Source organism: Loxodonta africana, chromosome 12 (genome assembly GCF_030014295.1).
Source record: "Loxodonta africana isolate mLoxAfr1 chromosome 12, mLoxAfr1.hap2, whole genome shotgun sequence".
NCBI classification, from domain to species: domain Eukaryota; kingdom Metazoa; phylum Chordata; class Mammalia; order Proboscidea; family Elephantidae; genus Loxodonta; species Loxodonta africana.
In genome coordinates this window covers 75,777,831-75,796,070 of record NC_087353.1, presented here as the reverse complement: position 1 = coordinate 75,796,070, position 18,240 = coordinate 75,777,831, and the positions used below count along the sequence as shown (strand labels likewise).

The 18,240-nt window shown below is 41.6% G+C and overlaps 1 protein-coding gene across 2 annotated transcripts in view; it reads right to left on the bottom strand.

The window, feature by feature from the left end:
- The window catches only part of IQCK (IQ motif containing K), a 153,684-nt gene that overhangs the window by 52,427 nt on the left and 83,017 nt on the right, over positions 1 to 18,240 (bottom strand). The window contains exon 8 of one of the 2 annotated variants that reach the window (XM_064295654.1): positions 4,367 to 5,268. The exons of the other annotated variant lie outside the window; for it this stretch is intronic. Coding sequence (XP_064151724.1) covers positions 5,257 to 5,268 — 12 coding nt within the window. The 3' untranslated portion in view covers positions 4,367 to 5,256. Of the gene's footprint in view, positions 1 to 4,366; positions 5,269 to 18,240 lie in introns of those variants that run through there. 2 annotated transcript variants of the gene reach the window in all.

The window sequence follows — 18,240 nt, the reverse complement described above, 5'->3', positions numbered from 1 at the left end:
TAGTCTGTCTTCATTTGGAAGTTTTGCTGAAATCTGTTCAGCCTCACAGCAACACGTAAGCCTCCACTGACAGAAGAATGGAGGCTGTGCTTGAAGTGCCTCGGCTGGGAATTGAACCCAGGTCTCTTGTATGGAAGGCAAGAATTCTACCACTGAGCCATCGCTGCCCTCCTAGGAACGAGAGTTCATTATTATTATCAGCCCACATTTTACAGATAAGGAAAATGAGGCTTGGAGAAGTTAAATACTAATCCAAGGTCACATGGCAAGGGAGGTAGGATGGTACTCAGGTGTCTCAAACTCCTGAGTCCCGACACCAACGCACTGTGGTGAACCCTGTGACTCAGTGAGCTAAACCCTGAGCTTGTTTATCAGTCTTTGTTACATACTTGGGACAGGCTGTGACTGAGCTACTAAAAAGGGGGTGGTTCAGCTGAAAGTCTGACAAGCTGGTAAGGCATTTCCCGAGCATACTAAGGAAAATCAATTTGCAGATATAACCCAGAGTATATTTAAACAACGACAGGACCAGGCCGGGGGGGGGGGGGGGAAGGGGGGAAGGGCTTGGCCTGGGAAGCTGGGTCCAAAGCAGCCCAAACTCACTATTTATAGGCTGTGGCCTATTTTGGCCTGCCGGTTGGCAAATGGAAGTTGCCCTGAGAACGGGGCCTGGAAACTGACAATGGAAACCAGGCGCCTTCATTTCGAGGTATGGCTGGACTCATGCTGGGCACAGACAAAGGTTTTTCTGATGAGCTGAAGGACATTTTGCAAAACAGGACTTTCCAAAAAGTCTTTGACAGGGAATACAAAAAAAAAAAAAAATTAAGAAAAACCATCAGCAAACAATCGGGAACATATTCTTATGGAAGTAAATACATGGATCAGATCACATCCAAAGAGAGCTAGCATTTATTGATGTCTGAACCATGGGCCAAGCACGGGGTGGATTAACCAGTAAACAAGTTACACACGGGTAAGTAATAAGTAAACACAAGCAAGCCCGTGCTTACCTTGCTTATTGGGTAATCCACCCTGGCCAGGCACTGTGCTAAGCACTTGATGTGCACCATTTCATTTATAACCTCACATATAACCTTTTATCCCCATTTTACAGGAAAGGAAACTGAGGCTAGGAAAATTAAGTAGTTTACTGAACATCACAGGGCTGGTAAGCCATGATCCAAACCTGCATCATGGCACCCCATCCCTCCAGGCTGTCACCTATGACACTGCTTCTCCACCTTTAACGTGCACAGGCCTGGGGGTCTCGTTAACATGCAGATTCTGATTCAGGAGGTGGCGGGGGTCGGGGGGGAGGCCTGGAATTCTGCATTTCTAACCAGTTTCCAAGTGATAGTACTGGTCCATGAACCACAATTTGAGTAGCGAGGATGTAGGCTGTTACAGTAGTTTTCCTGCATCTGCATTTATCCTCCTACAACCCGTTCTCTTCATGGCAGCCTGAGTTACTGTTCAGTTGTTATCCACTGCTGAATAACAACCCCTGAACTTAGCAGATTAAAACAACAACATTGTTATCTCACACAGTTTCTGCTGGTCAGGAATCCAGTAGTCACTTGGCTGAAAGGTTCTGCCTTTGATTTCTCATGAGACTGCAGTCAGGATATGGGCTGGAACTGCAGTCATCTGAAGACTTGCCTGGGCTAGAAGATCCCCTTCCAAGATGGCTCATTCACAAGGCTGATGGCAAGAGGCCTCCGTTTCTTCTCATGTAGGCATCTCTGTAGGGCTGCTCATGACATGGCAGCTGGCTTCCCCCAGCAAAAATGATCCGAAAAAAGAGAGAGACCAAGACTGCAGTGTCCTTTATAACCTAATCTTGGAAGTGGCACATGATTGTTGTTAGCTGCTGCTCAGTCAGGCTCGACTCATGGCAGCCCCATGGACAATAGTATCAGACTGTTGTGACCCATAGGGTTTTCAGTTGCTGATTTTGGGGAGCAGATCATCAGGCCTTCCTTCTTACTCCATCTTAGCCTGGAAGCTCTGCTGGAACCTGCTCAGCATCAGAGCAACATGCAAGCCTCCACCAAAAGATGGGTGTCGACTCTGCTTGACATGCATTGGCTGGGAATTGAACCCAGGTCTCTCCCATGAAACGTGAGAAGTCTACCACTAAATCAATACTGCCTTTGGCACACCATTAAACCCATTGTCCTCAAGTGGATTCCGACTCCTGGCAACCCTATAGGACAGAGTAGAGCTGCCCCATATGGTTTCCAAGGAGTGGCTGGTGGATTCAAACTGCCAACATTTTGGTTAGCAGCCGAGCTCTTAACCACTGCACCACCAGGGCTCCTGGCACACCCTTACTTCTGCCAAATTCTATTGGTCACACATATCAACCCTGGTACAATGTGGGAAGGGATTTCCCAGGAGGGGTTCATCGTGGATCTGGCTACCACAGTTACCCCGATGAAAAGTCAGTTGGATCACATCACTTCCCTGCTCCAGGCCCTATCATTACTTCTAATCAGAGTCAGAATAAAATCCAAAACTCCAAGGTCCTGATGAGAACTCACATTGGGCCCACATTGGGTTCTCCTCCTCTCCTCCGCAACCCCAGCTCACTGTAATCCAACCACATCGGCCTTCTTATTGTTCCTCAAAGGCACCGAGCACCCTCCCACCCCTGGAACCTTTGCAGTCCCTTTTCCCTCTGCCTAGAATGAACTTCATCAGGGCTCTACTCAGCACTTCCCAGAGAGGCCTCCCCTAATAACACGCCATCTAAAACAACAGCCTCTGCCATTCTCTAGCCTTTTAGGGTGCTTTATTTTGTTTCATGGTGTGTATCGCTTTTTGTAGATTGTTGTTAGTTGCTGTGGAGTTGATTCCGACTCATGGCAACCCCACGTATGTAGAGCAGAACTGCTACAAAAGGTTTGCAAGGCTCTGACCTTTCAGAAGTAGATCGCCAGGTCTAGGTGGGTTCAAACCACCAGCCTTTCGGCTAGTAGTTGAGTGCTGAACAACTTGTACTGCCCAGGGACTCCATTTGTAGATTATTGTACAACAAATGCTCATTCCTTTTCCCTGCCACACGCTTCCATAGGAGAAGGGTACTTCCTTTCTATAAGGTCTCTGGGAATCGGAATCGACTCGACGGTAATGGGTATCGATGTTACGCTTGGTCATGTTACCTGCTTTGGCCAATGAAATGTGTGTGGAAGTGAGGTGTGCTAATGCCCAGCCTGTGCCTTAAGACACACCATGTGCGTTTGCTCACCCCTCTCAGAACTTCTGACCGCTGCCATGAAAAGAACATGTCCTCGGTAGCCTGCAGGTTCATGACAGACCCTAGAACAGACCTGAATACAGCCCACAGACTAGAGCCAAGTGTCACAGAGCCCAGCCTGGCTGATCTGCAGACCTGTGAGCGTGATGTAAATGTATGTTGTAATCACCGACTTACAGCCAGTGGGTGGTTTGTCATGCAGCATTATTGTGACAATAGCTAACTGATACACTTCCTGACACTGTATTACATATTTATTTATGTTTATAGGCTATCACAAGAATGCACGCTTCATGAGGGCAGGGATTTTGTCTTACTCACCATAGTACCCCAGCATCTAGTACAATGTCTGCCTGCCTGTCTGCCTACCGAATAGCAAGCATTCCATAAATACTAGTGAACGGATCTTAGCAAATAAATTGATCTAACCTTAGAACAGAGCTCCGGTGGTGCAATGGTTAAGAGCTCAGCTGCTTACCAAAAGGTCAGCAGTTCTCACCAGCCATTCCTTGGAAACCCTGTGGGGTAGTTCTGCTCTGTCCTATAGGGTGGCTATGAGTTGGAATCAACTCGAAAGCAATGGGTAGTGGGTAACCTTAGAGCCTGCTTGGTTAACCATTTTGCTACACTGCCTTCAACTTTGCCCAAAACACTGAAAAGTATTAAAAAATAATTGTCTTGAACAGTTTAGGCAACAGACCTTTAGCAAGGAAAATGGGACTCCTACCAAGCTGTTTGCTTTCTGTGCCAGACACGTTGCTCTTCACCTGGGCTTTATCAGAAGTTATCCAAAAAATACAGCTAATCCTGCCTGAGAACGGAAGTGCTGCTTTAAGCAACACTGGCTCACCTGGGTGGGCGACTATCCCTGGAGCAAAGCCAGAGAGATGGCTAGTGAGTGTACATAAACAGAGGAAACCAGTTACACACCTCCACATCCCACCTGGAGTAGCTGTGCCAGGAGACGCCCTCTCTGAAAAGGAGGAAGAGGGAGCTGGGAAACCTGTAAAGCACCCAACAATACAGGGAAGCCAAACACTCCAGAGAAAGCAGAAGGAATAAAGAATCTGGACGTCAAACCACTTATTCTTGGGACTTTCTGAGGAAATAGAAATTGACACTAACTCCCAAAGGTCTCCTCAGCCCTGCCGGCTCACGCTTGGGAGTATTTTGAATGCGAAAACTTTTGGCCAAATTCCTACCTATTGGCTGCATTGGTAGTATGTTTTCCTTTGAATACAAACGTTCAGAATTATCTGTGTGTGCTGGTATGGAACGTTATGTTAAATGCTAAATGAAGAGGCCAGCTGCAAAATGGCTGTATGAGCCGTATTTATAGAAAAAAAAAAACCCATATCTATAAAAAACACACAATGCGATAAATATACATAAATGTTCATATATACAAAGCAAAAACACTGAAAAGACACACACCAAACTGTTAACATGGTCACATCTGGGAAGCAGGTTTAGGGTCAGGCAGGAATGGAGACTTTCAGAGTTTACTTTAAATAACTTCTATACATATATATATATATATATTTTTTTTTAATGAGTTATCTGCTCTTTTACAATAAAAACATTAATTAATAGATTTTCATGCCAGGATGGCCATTTTTTTCTAAGCCCAAGGTCACACACTGCTCCCCGTGATCCTTTCAGAGGTGGTCCGCCGCTGTCACGCAATGACATCTCATCTCACATGATGTCTTCCAGTGACAGGGGGCCTTTCTCTTGCTCGCTCCGATGAAGTGACCGGCTCATGAGCTGTTCTGTAATTGTATCCTTGGCGCCAAGCCTCTGCTCGCCTTGTCTTTCTAGTTACATCAGTGTTTACTTTCTGCAAACGAACTGACTTAACCCATCCTGCCAAAGAATCATGGTCATGGCAGGGCCAGGTTTTGCCAACACCACCATGGTCTCTGACGGGGCTTGAATTTATCCTGTTGCACTGCTCCACCTGCTTCTTGGCACCACGCTTATTCTTTCACACATTAAACAACCTTCTAATAAAAAAAAAAAAAACATTGCCATCAAGTCAATTCCAACTCATAGCACCCCTACAGGACAGAGTAGAACTTCCAAGGAGCGGCTGGTGGATTCGAACTGCCGACTTTTTGGTTAGTAGCCATAGCTCTTAACCACTCCACCAATAGCACATATAAAATTGACTGGGAAAGAATGCTCTTTTCCTTGGTCTTTAAAACCTCTCTTGTTTGTTTAGGAAACAGGGCCTCTGGTACTCTTCAAATATGAAAGATGCTGGTGTATAATTACAACCACACTGGTACCATTTATTTCTGCATCTACAGTTTCCAAAACACTTTCTCATGTATTGCCATCCTTAAAGGCATTCTGAGCCTAATGATAACCCGGCAAGCTAGATTTGGCAGCTATTATTATTCCCAATTCAAAGCGAGAGAAATTGAAATTTGGAGTTTAGAGATTTGTCCTAAATTATCCAACTGGTAGAGAGCAAAGTCAATTCCAGTACATCAGTGGGTCTCAATCCTGGCTACATGCTGGAATCACTCGAGAGCTTTAAAGAATACCTGTCCTGATCTCACCATGGCCAGGTGAAGGAAACTCTCAGAGGAGTGACATTCTGGGTATAAGAATTTAAAAATAAAACCTTTCCACAGGTTGACTTAGATAGATTGTAAGGTTTGGGACCATTCCAACGCGTCGGCACAAATAAGTAGTCTCAATACAATTCAAATGCGATTCTCCATCACCAGGGTTAAGGAACTTCTCCTCAATGCCTCTACAGATTGAACTGCATCCCCCAAAATGTGTGTCAACTTGGCTAGGCCATGATTCCCAGGGTTGTGTGACTGTCCGCCATTTTGTCATCCGATGTGATTTTCTTCTGTGTTGTAAATTCTACGTCGATGTTAACGAGGCAGGATTAGAGGCAGTTATGTTAATGAAGCAGGACTCAATCTACAAGATTAGGTTGTACCTTCAGTCAATCTCTTTTGAGATATTAAAGAGAGAAGGGAGCAGAGAGACATGGGGGACCTCATACCACCAAGAAAGCAGTACCAGGAGCAGAGCATCTCCTTTGGACCCAGGGTCTCTGTTCTTAGAAGCTCCTAAACCAGGGGAAGATTGATGATAAAGATCTTCCTCCAGAGCAGACAGAGAGAAAAAGCCTTTCCTAGGAGCTGGCACCCTGAATTAGGTCTTTTAGCCCACTAGATTGTGAGAAAATAAACTTCGGTTTGTTAAAGCCATCCACTTGTGGAATTTCTGTTATAGTAGCACTAGATGACTAAGACAATGCCTCTTTTCTTGTTGAGGTTCTACAATGGAATACTCCTCAGTAATAACAAGGAACAAACTGCTTATACACACAGCCACATGGAAGAAATCCAAATGCATTAGGCTGAGTGACGAAAGCCAGACTCAAAGTCTATATAGTGTGTGAATCCATTTATCTGACATTCTGGAAAAGGCAAAACTATAGAGGCAGAAAACAGATCAGTGGTTTCCAGTGACTAGGGGCAGGAGCAGAGGCTGACTACAAATGGGCAATATGAGGGAATTTTGGGAGGTATAAATGATTACCATGGTGGTTAGATGACCACATGCATTTGTCAAAAATCGGAGAACTGTACATTAAAAAGGATGAATTTTACTGCACTTAATGTATACTTTAATAAATCTAATTAAAACACACATACACAGACACACCCACAAGGAGATACTACTACACACCCACTATAATGGCTAAAATTAAAAAGGCTGATCATACCAACTGTTGATGAAGACAGGGAGCAACTGGAACCCTCATAACATTTTTGGTAGGAATACAAAATGGTTTAAAAGAAAGAATCAGAATGAGAAGAGACTGACAGAAAGAGACAGAGACAGAGAGAAAGACAGAGAGAACGCTATGGTCCTGAGGAGAGTCAGACCCAGCCTTGAACTCTGCCTCTGCCACTTATCGCTGTGATATTGAGCAAGTCACTTAAAGTTCCTAGGCCTTGGTTTGTTTCTCTATACATGAGATAATAGTAAGTACATACCAGCCTACTTCATAGGGTAGTCATGAAGCATAAAGAAAAAAATGCTTGTAAAATGCTAGGCACAGTTCCTGGCACATAGCAAGTGCTCAAAACAGTAGAATTCTCTATTATTATCATTCTTCTTGTTATAGGTCCTCTAGGGACCGATGAGCTCTATTTCTGCAGCACCCAGGACATGTAGGTAGAAGACTTGATTTCAAGTTTGTCACATAAAAGAGTGACCAAATGAAGTCACATGTCAAAAATCACAAAAGTAGATGTACCAAAAACCAAACCCACTGCTGTCGAGTCGATTTTGACTCATAGCAACACTACAGGACAGAGTAGAACTCTCCTATAGAGTTTCCAAGGAGTGCCTGGCAGATTTGAACTGCCAACCTCTTGGTTAGCAGCCATAGCACTTAACCACTATGCCACCAGGGTTTCCAAGAGCATATATAAAAGGCCTCTATTTGAGTGGAAACCCTGGTGGCGTAGTGGTTAAGTGCTACAGCTGCTAACCATAAGGTCAGCAGTTCATATCCACCAGGCGCCCCTTGGAAACTCGATGGAGCAGTTCTACTCTGACCTATAGGGTCCCTGTGAGTCGGAATTGACTCGACGCAACAGGTTTATTTGAGTGGAACGGTAGAAGGGCTGGCAAAAGCCATTCTTGTAAGCATTCCACTTAGAAAGTAAAGATCTAACATCTGAATCCTCTGCATAAAAGCAGGGCCTTGAAAAGTTTAGTTATTTTATTCCATGTGCTTAGTGGGATTTGGATAGGGGGCCTTAACCTCCCTAACAGTTTATAAACATTTCCCACACGTTACAAAATGTTCAAAATGGATTCCAAATTGGTGGCCTTGAGCAACATAGTTACAAGCTAAGTTTCACAAATACATCTGAGATGGCCTAAAGAAAAGCCCTTGTCCAGGTTGAATTTTCTGGTTTGGAAGCTAATTTGGTAGTGAAAATGGGCTGAAAGTGCATTCTTGAGCCAGCAAATGACAACAGGATTCCACAGAGAAGATAAATCCTTCCAGATGGAGTTCCTGCTCCACAGTCCTGGGCAGAGACTGCTCGTCACGTCAAAGTGAACCACAGGCCCTCTGGGTTCCCAGAGAGATGGATGCGCACCACCGACAGGGGACCCTGCTGGTAATCTGATCCAGTGCCCCACTGTTCGCATTCCTTTTGCACAATACAATGTCTGACTTGTGCTGGCAAAGTCTACCCACCTGCCAGCAGATATCAGCCACAGAAAGAAACATTCCCAATGAAGAAAACCCTTCCCATTTCATACTCAGATGAACTAAATATGCCCCGGTGAGCCTTTACTTCTCGTCAGCTGGAACTCTCCTTTCAATCCCACTTGGGGGAATCATAATTTCCAACAGCACACTTCATTTCTCACCATGATAAGGCTTGGTTAAGAGGTGGTTGACAAAAGCCAACAGTAAAGCTAATATACTTTTCTCAAGTGTCATTGCTTGGGGGATTAACAAGCACAGCTGTTGAATTCAAGGACCCTGGTACATAAGCAGCTCCCCACAAAACTCCACGTTTAAGCTCCTACATAAGTCCCAGAGAAAGACTTATAAAACAGAACAATACAGTTTGCTCTTAGTATGCTCTCAAAAACCCTCATTACAGAGATCATTTAAGCGATTCAGTCATTCATTCAAATATTTATTGAGGGCCACTAGGTTTCAATAGATAAATGAGTGAGTATCTATCTGACTCATAGCAACCCTTTAGGACAGAGTAGAACTGCTGCATGGAGTTTCCAAGGAGCATCTGATGGATTCAAACTGCCAACCTTTTGGTTAGCAGCCATAGCTCTTAACCACTACACTGCCAGGGCTTCTGGAATATCTAATATAATGTCAGATAGTTGATAAGTGACAGGAAGAAAATAAAGCAGAGTAAGAGGGAGAGTGATGAGGGGATGCTATTTTTAAAAGGGTGACCAGGAGTGACATCCAAGAAAAGCCCTGAATGAAGCAAGGGAAGACACTGTTATTGACAGTCATAGCCGAGAGAACAAAGAACAAGTGCAAAGCCCCTGAGACAGGAGCATGCTTGGTGTCCTTGAGGAAATGCAAGGAGGCTTCTAGGCTGGCTTTTTTTAAAATGCCATATTAAAGAAAATAGAGATTATAACAATAATGATGATAATAATAAAAACCCTGTTGCCATCAAGGCAATTCCTACTCGTGGTGATTCATGTGTTAGAGAGTAGAACTGAGCTCCGCAGGGTTTTCTTGGCTGTAATCTTTATGGAAGCAGATCGCCAGGCCTTTCTTCCATGGCACCAGTGGATGGGTTCTAATCTTTCAGTTAGTAACCGAGTCAAACCATTTGTGTCACCCAGAGACCTCATGATGATAAGAGCTAACATTTCCTGTGGATTTACTATGTGCCAGGCACTGTGCTAAGCCCCTTTTGTAGACTAACCATCTGATTCAATCTTCATAGGCAGGAAGTATTATTATTCCCATTTTGCAAACAGGAGATTGTGGCTCAGAAGTTAAATAACCTACCAGAGGTTATAGTAACTGGACATACCAGGATTCAAACAGGTCTGTCTGTCGTCAGAACCCAAGTTATGAACAAGTTTGCTATAAGGCATGTTTTACACAGGAAGAGTAAAACCTGTCTTTCCATTCAGCCATAGCTTTTACGAACAATACAGTTAAGGCTAGTATTGGAACTTCAAGTAAATTTTCAAAAAAAAAAAATTGCCATGCCTGCTGCCCAAAGTGGAGACATTTTTCTCTTCTTCAATGCAGAGACTCAAGACGGAACTTCCGCTTTCGGTAAAAAAAAATATGGGAGGAACTACAAAACCTTTTCCTTGTATTCTTTGAAGAGCCCTTTTGTAGTTACTTGGTTTTTATCCAGGGCTGTTTTTGTCATCCATTTTCTACTTAACTATATAAACCAAAAACCAAACCAGTTGCCGTTGAGTCGATTGCAACTCCTGGTGACTCCATGTGTGTCAGAGTAGAACTGTGCCCCACAGAGTTTTCAATGGTTGTGATCAGGAAGGAGATCACCAGGTCTTTCTCCCAAGGCACCTCTGGGTAGACTCAAACCACCAACCTTTTGGTTAGTAGCCAAGCACATTAACCATTTCCACCTCCGAAAAAAAAAAAAAAATTTTTTTTTTTTTGCCTCCGAGGTTACCTCTAAATAGAAAGGAGGGGTTTTTCAGGGGAAAAAATTAAGTTATATCGAATCAAAACACATTTAAATACCTACTACTTTTTATTAAGTCCTCAGAATGCTCTGAGGAAAGACATGCCAATATTTCACCCCCACCATTTAGACGGTCAACCGATCAAACAGGTTTTCCTGAAAGATGTCTAACACACGTGGTGTGAAAAGGTGCTTTCTCTGTTCGTGAAATCAAATTATTGTCCAGCTGACTTGTGGTCTGTTATGTCTCACCAGTTAAGACTATAACAGGAGATCCATAGGCAAAATAGTCAAACTTCCTCGCAATTAAAAATATCACACACACACAGCTGAAACCAAACTATTACGAAGACAATAGAACAGAAAACAATAGGATTTTGAAATTTCAGAATGAACTGAGTATGAGTATTTTTATTTTAAAAATTGGATTAAAATAAAGAACATTTTCTGAATTTTATTATTGTTTCAGAAACTTTTGCATGCTTAGACACACACATGCACACAGTTCTAAAAAGTTTCAGGAAAAAAATAGTTGAATGATACCATATTTTAACTAAAGAAGGAAGGGTGGAAAATTATTATGGTTGAATTAGTATTGCTTTCTAAATCTTTTAAAAGAGTTGTCCTTCCTTTGTAAAAACAACATATATATTCTTTGTAGATAATTTGAAAAATAGAGAAAAGTATAAAAAGGGAGTAAAAACATTACCACTTATCCTACCTCCAAACAACCAAGATTATGTTTTTATATATTACTTTCTAGCCTATTTTCTACATGAGTCCTTATTTTTCATAATTATAACCTGTCTGCATATAAAACGTTTTACTTTGTTTTCACTTAGTATATTATGGAACGTTTCCATCTTGTTATCACTCCCTATGTTTATTATTTTTAGCGTCTGCGTAATATTCCATTGAGTAAATATACCAATATTCATTCTATAATTACTATATTATTGCATACTAATTATTTCCATTTTTAAAATCTAATCTGAAAGGTGCTGCACGATTTCAGGAATAAAACTCTCAGGCTCTAGATTAAAAGAGTGGTGCTTCTGGGTTGTGCCACAGATACAATCTCCACTATCTCATCCAGCCAACTGTTAGGAGGGTTATACCACCTATAGGCTAGGAAGGAGTTCCCCAGGCAGTAAGATTAAATATAATAAGTGGTCACTGAACCACCATTTCCCACGCTTCTGGAAACCCCATGGGTCTGATGAACATGACCGTGAATGGTGGCCCCCAGAGTTATGTAGTGCACAACCCATACAACTGAACATAATGGCCCTACCTCCTCATTCTGTCAAGTGCAGTGCCCACACAACTCCACCCTCCCTAGACACGCTTCATGCTCCCAACTGCTTTCTTTTTCCTCTCTTCACTCCCCTACCAAAACCTACTCCTAAGGCCCACATACATACATTGCTGGTGGGCATGTAAATTGGTCTAGAGGCTAGATTCTAGCCTCTCTAAAAGGTAATTTAGCGATAACTGTCAAAACTCTGAAAAAAACATGCTTACTCTAAGCCATCAATTCCACTTCTAGTAATTGCTATATTATTCTAGTAGTGTGTCTTATAATCAAACAGATGTGCAAAGATATATGAACAGTGATATCTTCCATAATATAGTTTATAACAAGAGAGAAAACTAGAATGTTCAACCAACTATGGTTAAAGAAGTTATGATTCAGTGCAATCATCAAAAGAAATATCATAGAGCCATTCAGATTTTTGAGGTAGGTCTTCGTGTACTGACAAAGGAAGATATTCTCAATATATTATTAAAGGAAGAGCGCAGGTAAAAAAAAATTAAAATAAATGTGTTTAACATCATAAATTTGTGCTAATCTATTTAATTATAACAATATGAATAGGAGAATGTTCTAGAAGGATAAACACTACCATATAATTTTAAAAACTTATATGCATTATCTGTTTTTTCCACAATTGATATTATTTCAATAATAAAAAGCAACAGATATTGTATGAGAAAAATGTGCTCCTTGGGACAGGCTTTTCTCCAGCCTGGTATGGAAGGAGGTTCATGTGTGTGGGGGAGGAGGGTGACACCATGAGTCACCACACTGGGGAACACAAACCTAGTGACACCACTGACCGGGATTAATTCAGGAAGGGGCATAGGACCCAAATCAGGCCAGTCAGATCCAGTGAGACCCAGCCTCCAGCTGATGCAGGCCACAGCCCTTCTCGGGGACAAGCTGAGATCACTGCTCTGCACAAGTGGATCCAGGTGTTCATTTTGTGCCAATATCTTCCTTTATGTGCTGATAAGCAAGAGTATAGAAATTTCTATATTGAAATTTTGATTGTCAAGACTCTTGGTTTTAAGTGACAGAAATCCATCTAGATTCACTGGTATAGCTGAACCCAGGTGCTCAAGCAATGTCATCAGGGTCCAGCCTCTCTGCTCTGCTTGCCTCTGCCTTCACTTCACTTCTCATGCGGGGGCAAGATGGCTGCCAGAAGCCCCAGACTGACTGCCTGGCCTCTCAGCAGCCCCAATGCAAAGAGAGCTTCTTTTTCCCAACAACTCCAAAGCGAACCCAGAACTGGGTCTCACTGGATCTGACTGGCCTGATTTAGGTCCCATGCCCATTCCTGAATTAATCCCGGTCAGTGGCGTCACTAGGGTTTTGTGTCACCCAGTGCAGTAACTCACAGTGTCACCCTCCTCCCCCACACACATGGACCTCCTCCCATACCAGACCATACAGAATCCTTAGCAATGTTTTTTGTACTAAATGTTACCCATAAATTGTAATTCCCATATATCACTCCTTCTTTTCCTTTAGTTACTACTTCATTCTCAAAAAAGTTATTGATATAGGTTCACAAATACTAATTACCACAATATTGTAGCTAGAACACCAGAAAATTTGGCACAATCAACAGCAATGAAAACAACAGTGCATGCTTGTAGCGCATGCAGATAAAACCACGTGATTCGAAGTGTCATTGTAATTGAGTAATAATGACAACTCTGACTGGAGCGCATCAGAAAGTTCAAAACATAAATTCACATAGAGTTTTAGCCTTTGGGTATATATATTATTTTTTATTGTGCTTTAAGTGAAAGTTTACAATTTCAGTCAGTTTCTCATACAAAAACTTACACACACATTGTTATGTGACCCTACTTGCTCTCCCCACAATGTGACAGCACACTCCTCTCCACCCTGTATTTTCCGTGTCCATTCAGCTAGCTCCTGTCCCCTTCTGCCTTCTCATTTTGCCTCCGGACAGGAGCTGTCCACTTAGTCTCATGTAGATTAAAAAAAAAAAAAAATTTTTTTTTTTTTTATCTACTTGAGCCAAGAAGCACACTCTTCACCAGTATCATTTTATGTCTTATTCTCCAGTGTAATCTTTGTCTGAAGACTTGGCTTCAAGAATGGTTTTACTTCTAGGCTAACAGAGAGTATGAGGGCTATGTCTTCTGGGGTCTCTCCACACTCAGTCAGACCATCAAGTCTGGTCTTTTTGCTAGAATTTGAGTTCTGCCCCATACTTTTCTCCTGCTCCATCAGGGACACTCTGTTGTGTTCCCTGTCTAGGGCAGTCATTGGTGGTAGCTGAACACTATCTAGATCTTCGGGTCTTGGGCTGATGGAGTCTCTGGTTTATGTGGCCCTTTCTGTCTCTTGGGCTCATATTTTCCTTATGTCTTTGGTGTTCTTCATTCTCTTTGCTCCAGGTGGGCTGGGACCAATTGATGCATCTTAGATGGCTAGTTGCTAGCTTTCAAGACCCAGATACCACTCACCGAAGTGGGATGCAGAGCATTTGGTTAATACACTTTGTTATACCAGTTGACCTAGATGTTCTCTGAAACCATGGTCCCCAGACCCCTGCCCCTGCTACTCTGTCCCCTTAAAGAGTTTGGTTGTATTCAGGAAACTTCCTAGCTTTTCGTTTAGTCCAGTTGTGCTGACGTCCCCCGTACTGTGTGTTGTCCTTTCCTTCACCTAAAATAATTTTTTACTACCTAGTCAGAGAAAACCCCTCTCCCTCCCTCCCCACTGTCCTAACCATCAAAGAATGTTTTCTTCTGTGTTTAAACCTTTTCTTGAGTTCTTATAATAGTGGTCTCATACACTATTTCTCCTTTTGCCACTGACTAATTTCACTCAGCATAATGCTTTAATGCTTTCTGGATTCATCCACATTATGAGATGTTTCACAGATTCATCACTGTTCTTTATCATTGTGTAGTATTCCATTGGGTAAATATACCACAATTTGCTTATCCATTCATCTGTTGATGGGCACCTTGGTTGTTTCCATCCTTTTGCTATTGTGAACAGTGCTGCAATGAACATGGGTGTGTATATATCTATTTGTGTGATGGCTATTATTTCTGTAGGATATATTCCAGAGAGTGGGATTGCTGGATCCTATGGTAGTTCTATTTCCAGCTTTTTAAGGAAGCACCAAATTGATTTCCAAAGTGGTTGTACCATTTTACATTCCCACCAATAGTGTATAAGTGTTCCAGTCTCTCCACACCCCCTCCAACATTTATTATTTTGTGTGTTTTGGATTAATGCTAGCCTTGTTGGGGTGAGATAGTATCTCATCGTAGTTTTGATTTGCATTTCTCTAATGGCAAATGATAGTGAGCATTTTCTTATTTGTTAGCCCCCCGATTGTCTTCTTTGGTGAAGCAGCTATTCATAACCTTTGCCCATTTTTTAATTGGGTTATTTTCTTTTTGTTGTTGAGGTTTTGCAGTATCTTCTATATTTTAGAGATTAGACGCTGATCAGATTTGTCGTAGCCAAAAATTTTTTCCCTGTCTGTAGGTTGTCTCTGTACTCTTTTTGTGAAGTCTTTGGATAAGGATAAGTGTTTGATTTTTAGGAGTTTCCAGTTATCTAGTTTCTCTTCTGGTGTTTGTGCATTGTTAATAATGTTTTCTATTCTGTTTACGCCACGTATTAGGGCTACTAGCATTGTCCCTATTTTTTCTTTCATGATCTTTATCGTTTTAGATTTTATATTTAGGTCTTTGATCCATTTTGAGTTAGTTTTTGTGCATGGTGTCAGGTATGGGTCTTGTTTCCTTTTTTTGGCAGATGGATATCCAGTTATGCCAGCACCGTTTGTTACAGAAACTGTCTTTTCCCCAGTTAACAGACTTTGGGCCTTTGTCAAATATCAGCTGCTCGTAGGTGGATGATTTTACGCCTGGATTCTCAATTCTCTTCCATTGGTCTATGTATCTGTTGTTGTACCAGTACCAGGCTGTTTTGACTACTGTGATGGTATAATAGGTTCTAAAATCAGGTAGTGTGAGGCCTCCCATTTTGTTCTTCTTCTTCAGTAATACTTTACTTATCTAGGGCCTCTTCCCTTTCTATATAAAGTTGATTTTCTCCATCTCATTAAAAAATGCCATTGGAATCTGGATCTGGATTGCATTGTATCTATAGATCACTTTGGGTAGAATAGACATTTTCACAATGTTGAGTCTTCCTATTCGTGAGCAAGGTTATGTTTTTCCACTTAGGTAGGTCTCTTTTGGTTTCTTACAGTAGTGTCTCGTAATTTTCTTTGCGTAGGTCTTTTACATCTCTGGTTAGATTTATTCCTAAGTATTTTATCTTCTTGGGAGCTACTGTAAATGGTATTGAGTTGGTGATTTCCTCTTCGATGTTCTTTTTGTCAGTGTAGAGGAATCCAACTTATTTTTGTATGTTTATCTTGTATCCTGATACTTTGCTGAACTCTTCTATTAGTTCTAGTAGTTTTCTTATGGATTTTTTTAGGGTTTTCTGTGTATAAGATCATATCATCTGCAAATACAGATACTTTTATTTCTTCCTTACCAATCTATATGCACTTAATTTTTCTAGCCTAATTGCTCTGGCTAGGACCTCCAGCGCAATGATGAATAAGAGTGGTGATAAAGGGCATCCTTGTCTGGTTCCCATTCTCAAGTGTAATGCTTTCAGGTACTCTCCAATTAGGATGATGCTGGCTGTTGGCTTTTTATAAATGCCCTTTATTATGTTGAGGAATTTTCCTTCTATTCCTATCTTGCTGAGAGTTTTTATCATGAATGGGATTTGAACTTTGTCAAATGCCTTTTCTGCGTCAATTGATAAGATCATGTGGTTCTTGCCCTTTTGTTTTGTTTATATGATAGATTACATTGATTGTTTTTCTAATGTTGAACCATCCCTGCATACCTGGTATGAATCCCACTTGGTCATGGTGAGTTATTATTATTATTTTTTTTTTGATATGTTGTTGAATTCTATTGCCTAGAACTTCATTGAGGATTTTTGCATCTAAGTTCATGAGGGATATTGGTCTGTGATTTTCTTTTTTTTGTGTGTGTGGTGTCTTTACCTGGTTTTGGTATCAGGAATATGCTGGCTTTATAGAATGAGTTTGGGAGTATTCCATCCTTTTCTATGCTCTGAAATTCTTTAGTAGTAGTGGTATTAACTCTTCTCTGCAAGTTGGGTAGAATTCTCCAGTGAAGCCATCAGGGCCACGGCTTTTTTTTTGTTGTTGTTGGGAGTTTTTTTAATTACCTTTTCAATCTCTTCTTTTGTTACAGGTGTTTTTAGCTGTTCTACCTCTGTGTTAGTTTAGGTAGGCAGTGTGCTTCTAAAAATTTGTCCATTTCTGTTAGGTTTTCAAATTCGTTAGAGTACAATTTTTCATAGTAATTCTGTTATGATTCTTTTAATTTCAATTGGGTCTGTTGTGATTATCCACCATTTCATTTCTTTTTATTTACTTTTAATTTTTATTGTGTTTTAAGTGAAAGTTGACAAATCAAGTCAGTCTCTTATACAAAAATTTATATGCACCTTGGTATATACTCCTAGTTGCTCTCCCTCTAGTGAGACAGCATACTCCTTTCTTGCACTCTCTACTTTCGTGTCCATTAGGCCAGCTTCTGACCACCTCTGCCCTCTCATCTCCCCTCCAGACAGGAGCTGCCCACACAATCTCATGTGTCTACTTGATCCATGAAGCTCACTCTTCACCAGTATCATTTTCTATCCCATAGTCCGGTCCAACCCCTGTCTGAAGAGTTGGCTTTGGGAATGGTTCCTGTGTTGGGCTAACAGAAGGTCTGGGGACCATGACCTCCAGGGTCCTTCTAGTCTCAGTCAGACCATTAAGTCTGATCTTTTTACCAGAATTTGAGGTCTGTATCCCACTGCCCTCCTACTCCCTCAGGGGTTCTCTGTTGTGTTCCCTGTCAGGGCAGTCATCGGTTGTAGCCAGGGACCATCTAGTTCTTCTGGTCTCAGGTTGATGGAGTCTCTGGTTTATGTGGCCCTTTCCGTCTCTTGGGCTTATAATTACCTTGTGTCTTTGGTGTTCTTCATTCTCCTTTGATCCAGGTGGGTTGAGACCAATTGATGCATCTTATATGGTCGCTTGCTAGCGTTTAAGGCCCCAGATGCCACTGTCCAAAGTGGGAAGCAGAATGTTTTCTTAACAGATTTTATTATACCAATTGACTTAGATGTCTCCTGAAACCACGGTGAGCACTGCTTTGGCTGTGTCCCAAAGGTTCTGGTAGGATGTATTTTCATTCTCATTTGATTCTGTGAATTTTTTTTTATCTGTCCTTAATTTCTTCAGTAACTCAGTAATTTTTTAGCAAAGTGTTGTTCAGTTTCCAGGTGTTTGATTTTTTTTTTGCCTGCTTTTTCTGTTATTGATTTCTACTTTTATGGCTTTATGGTCCGAAAAGATGCTTTGTAATATT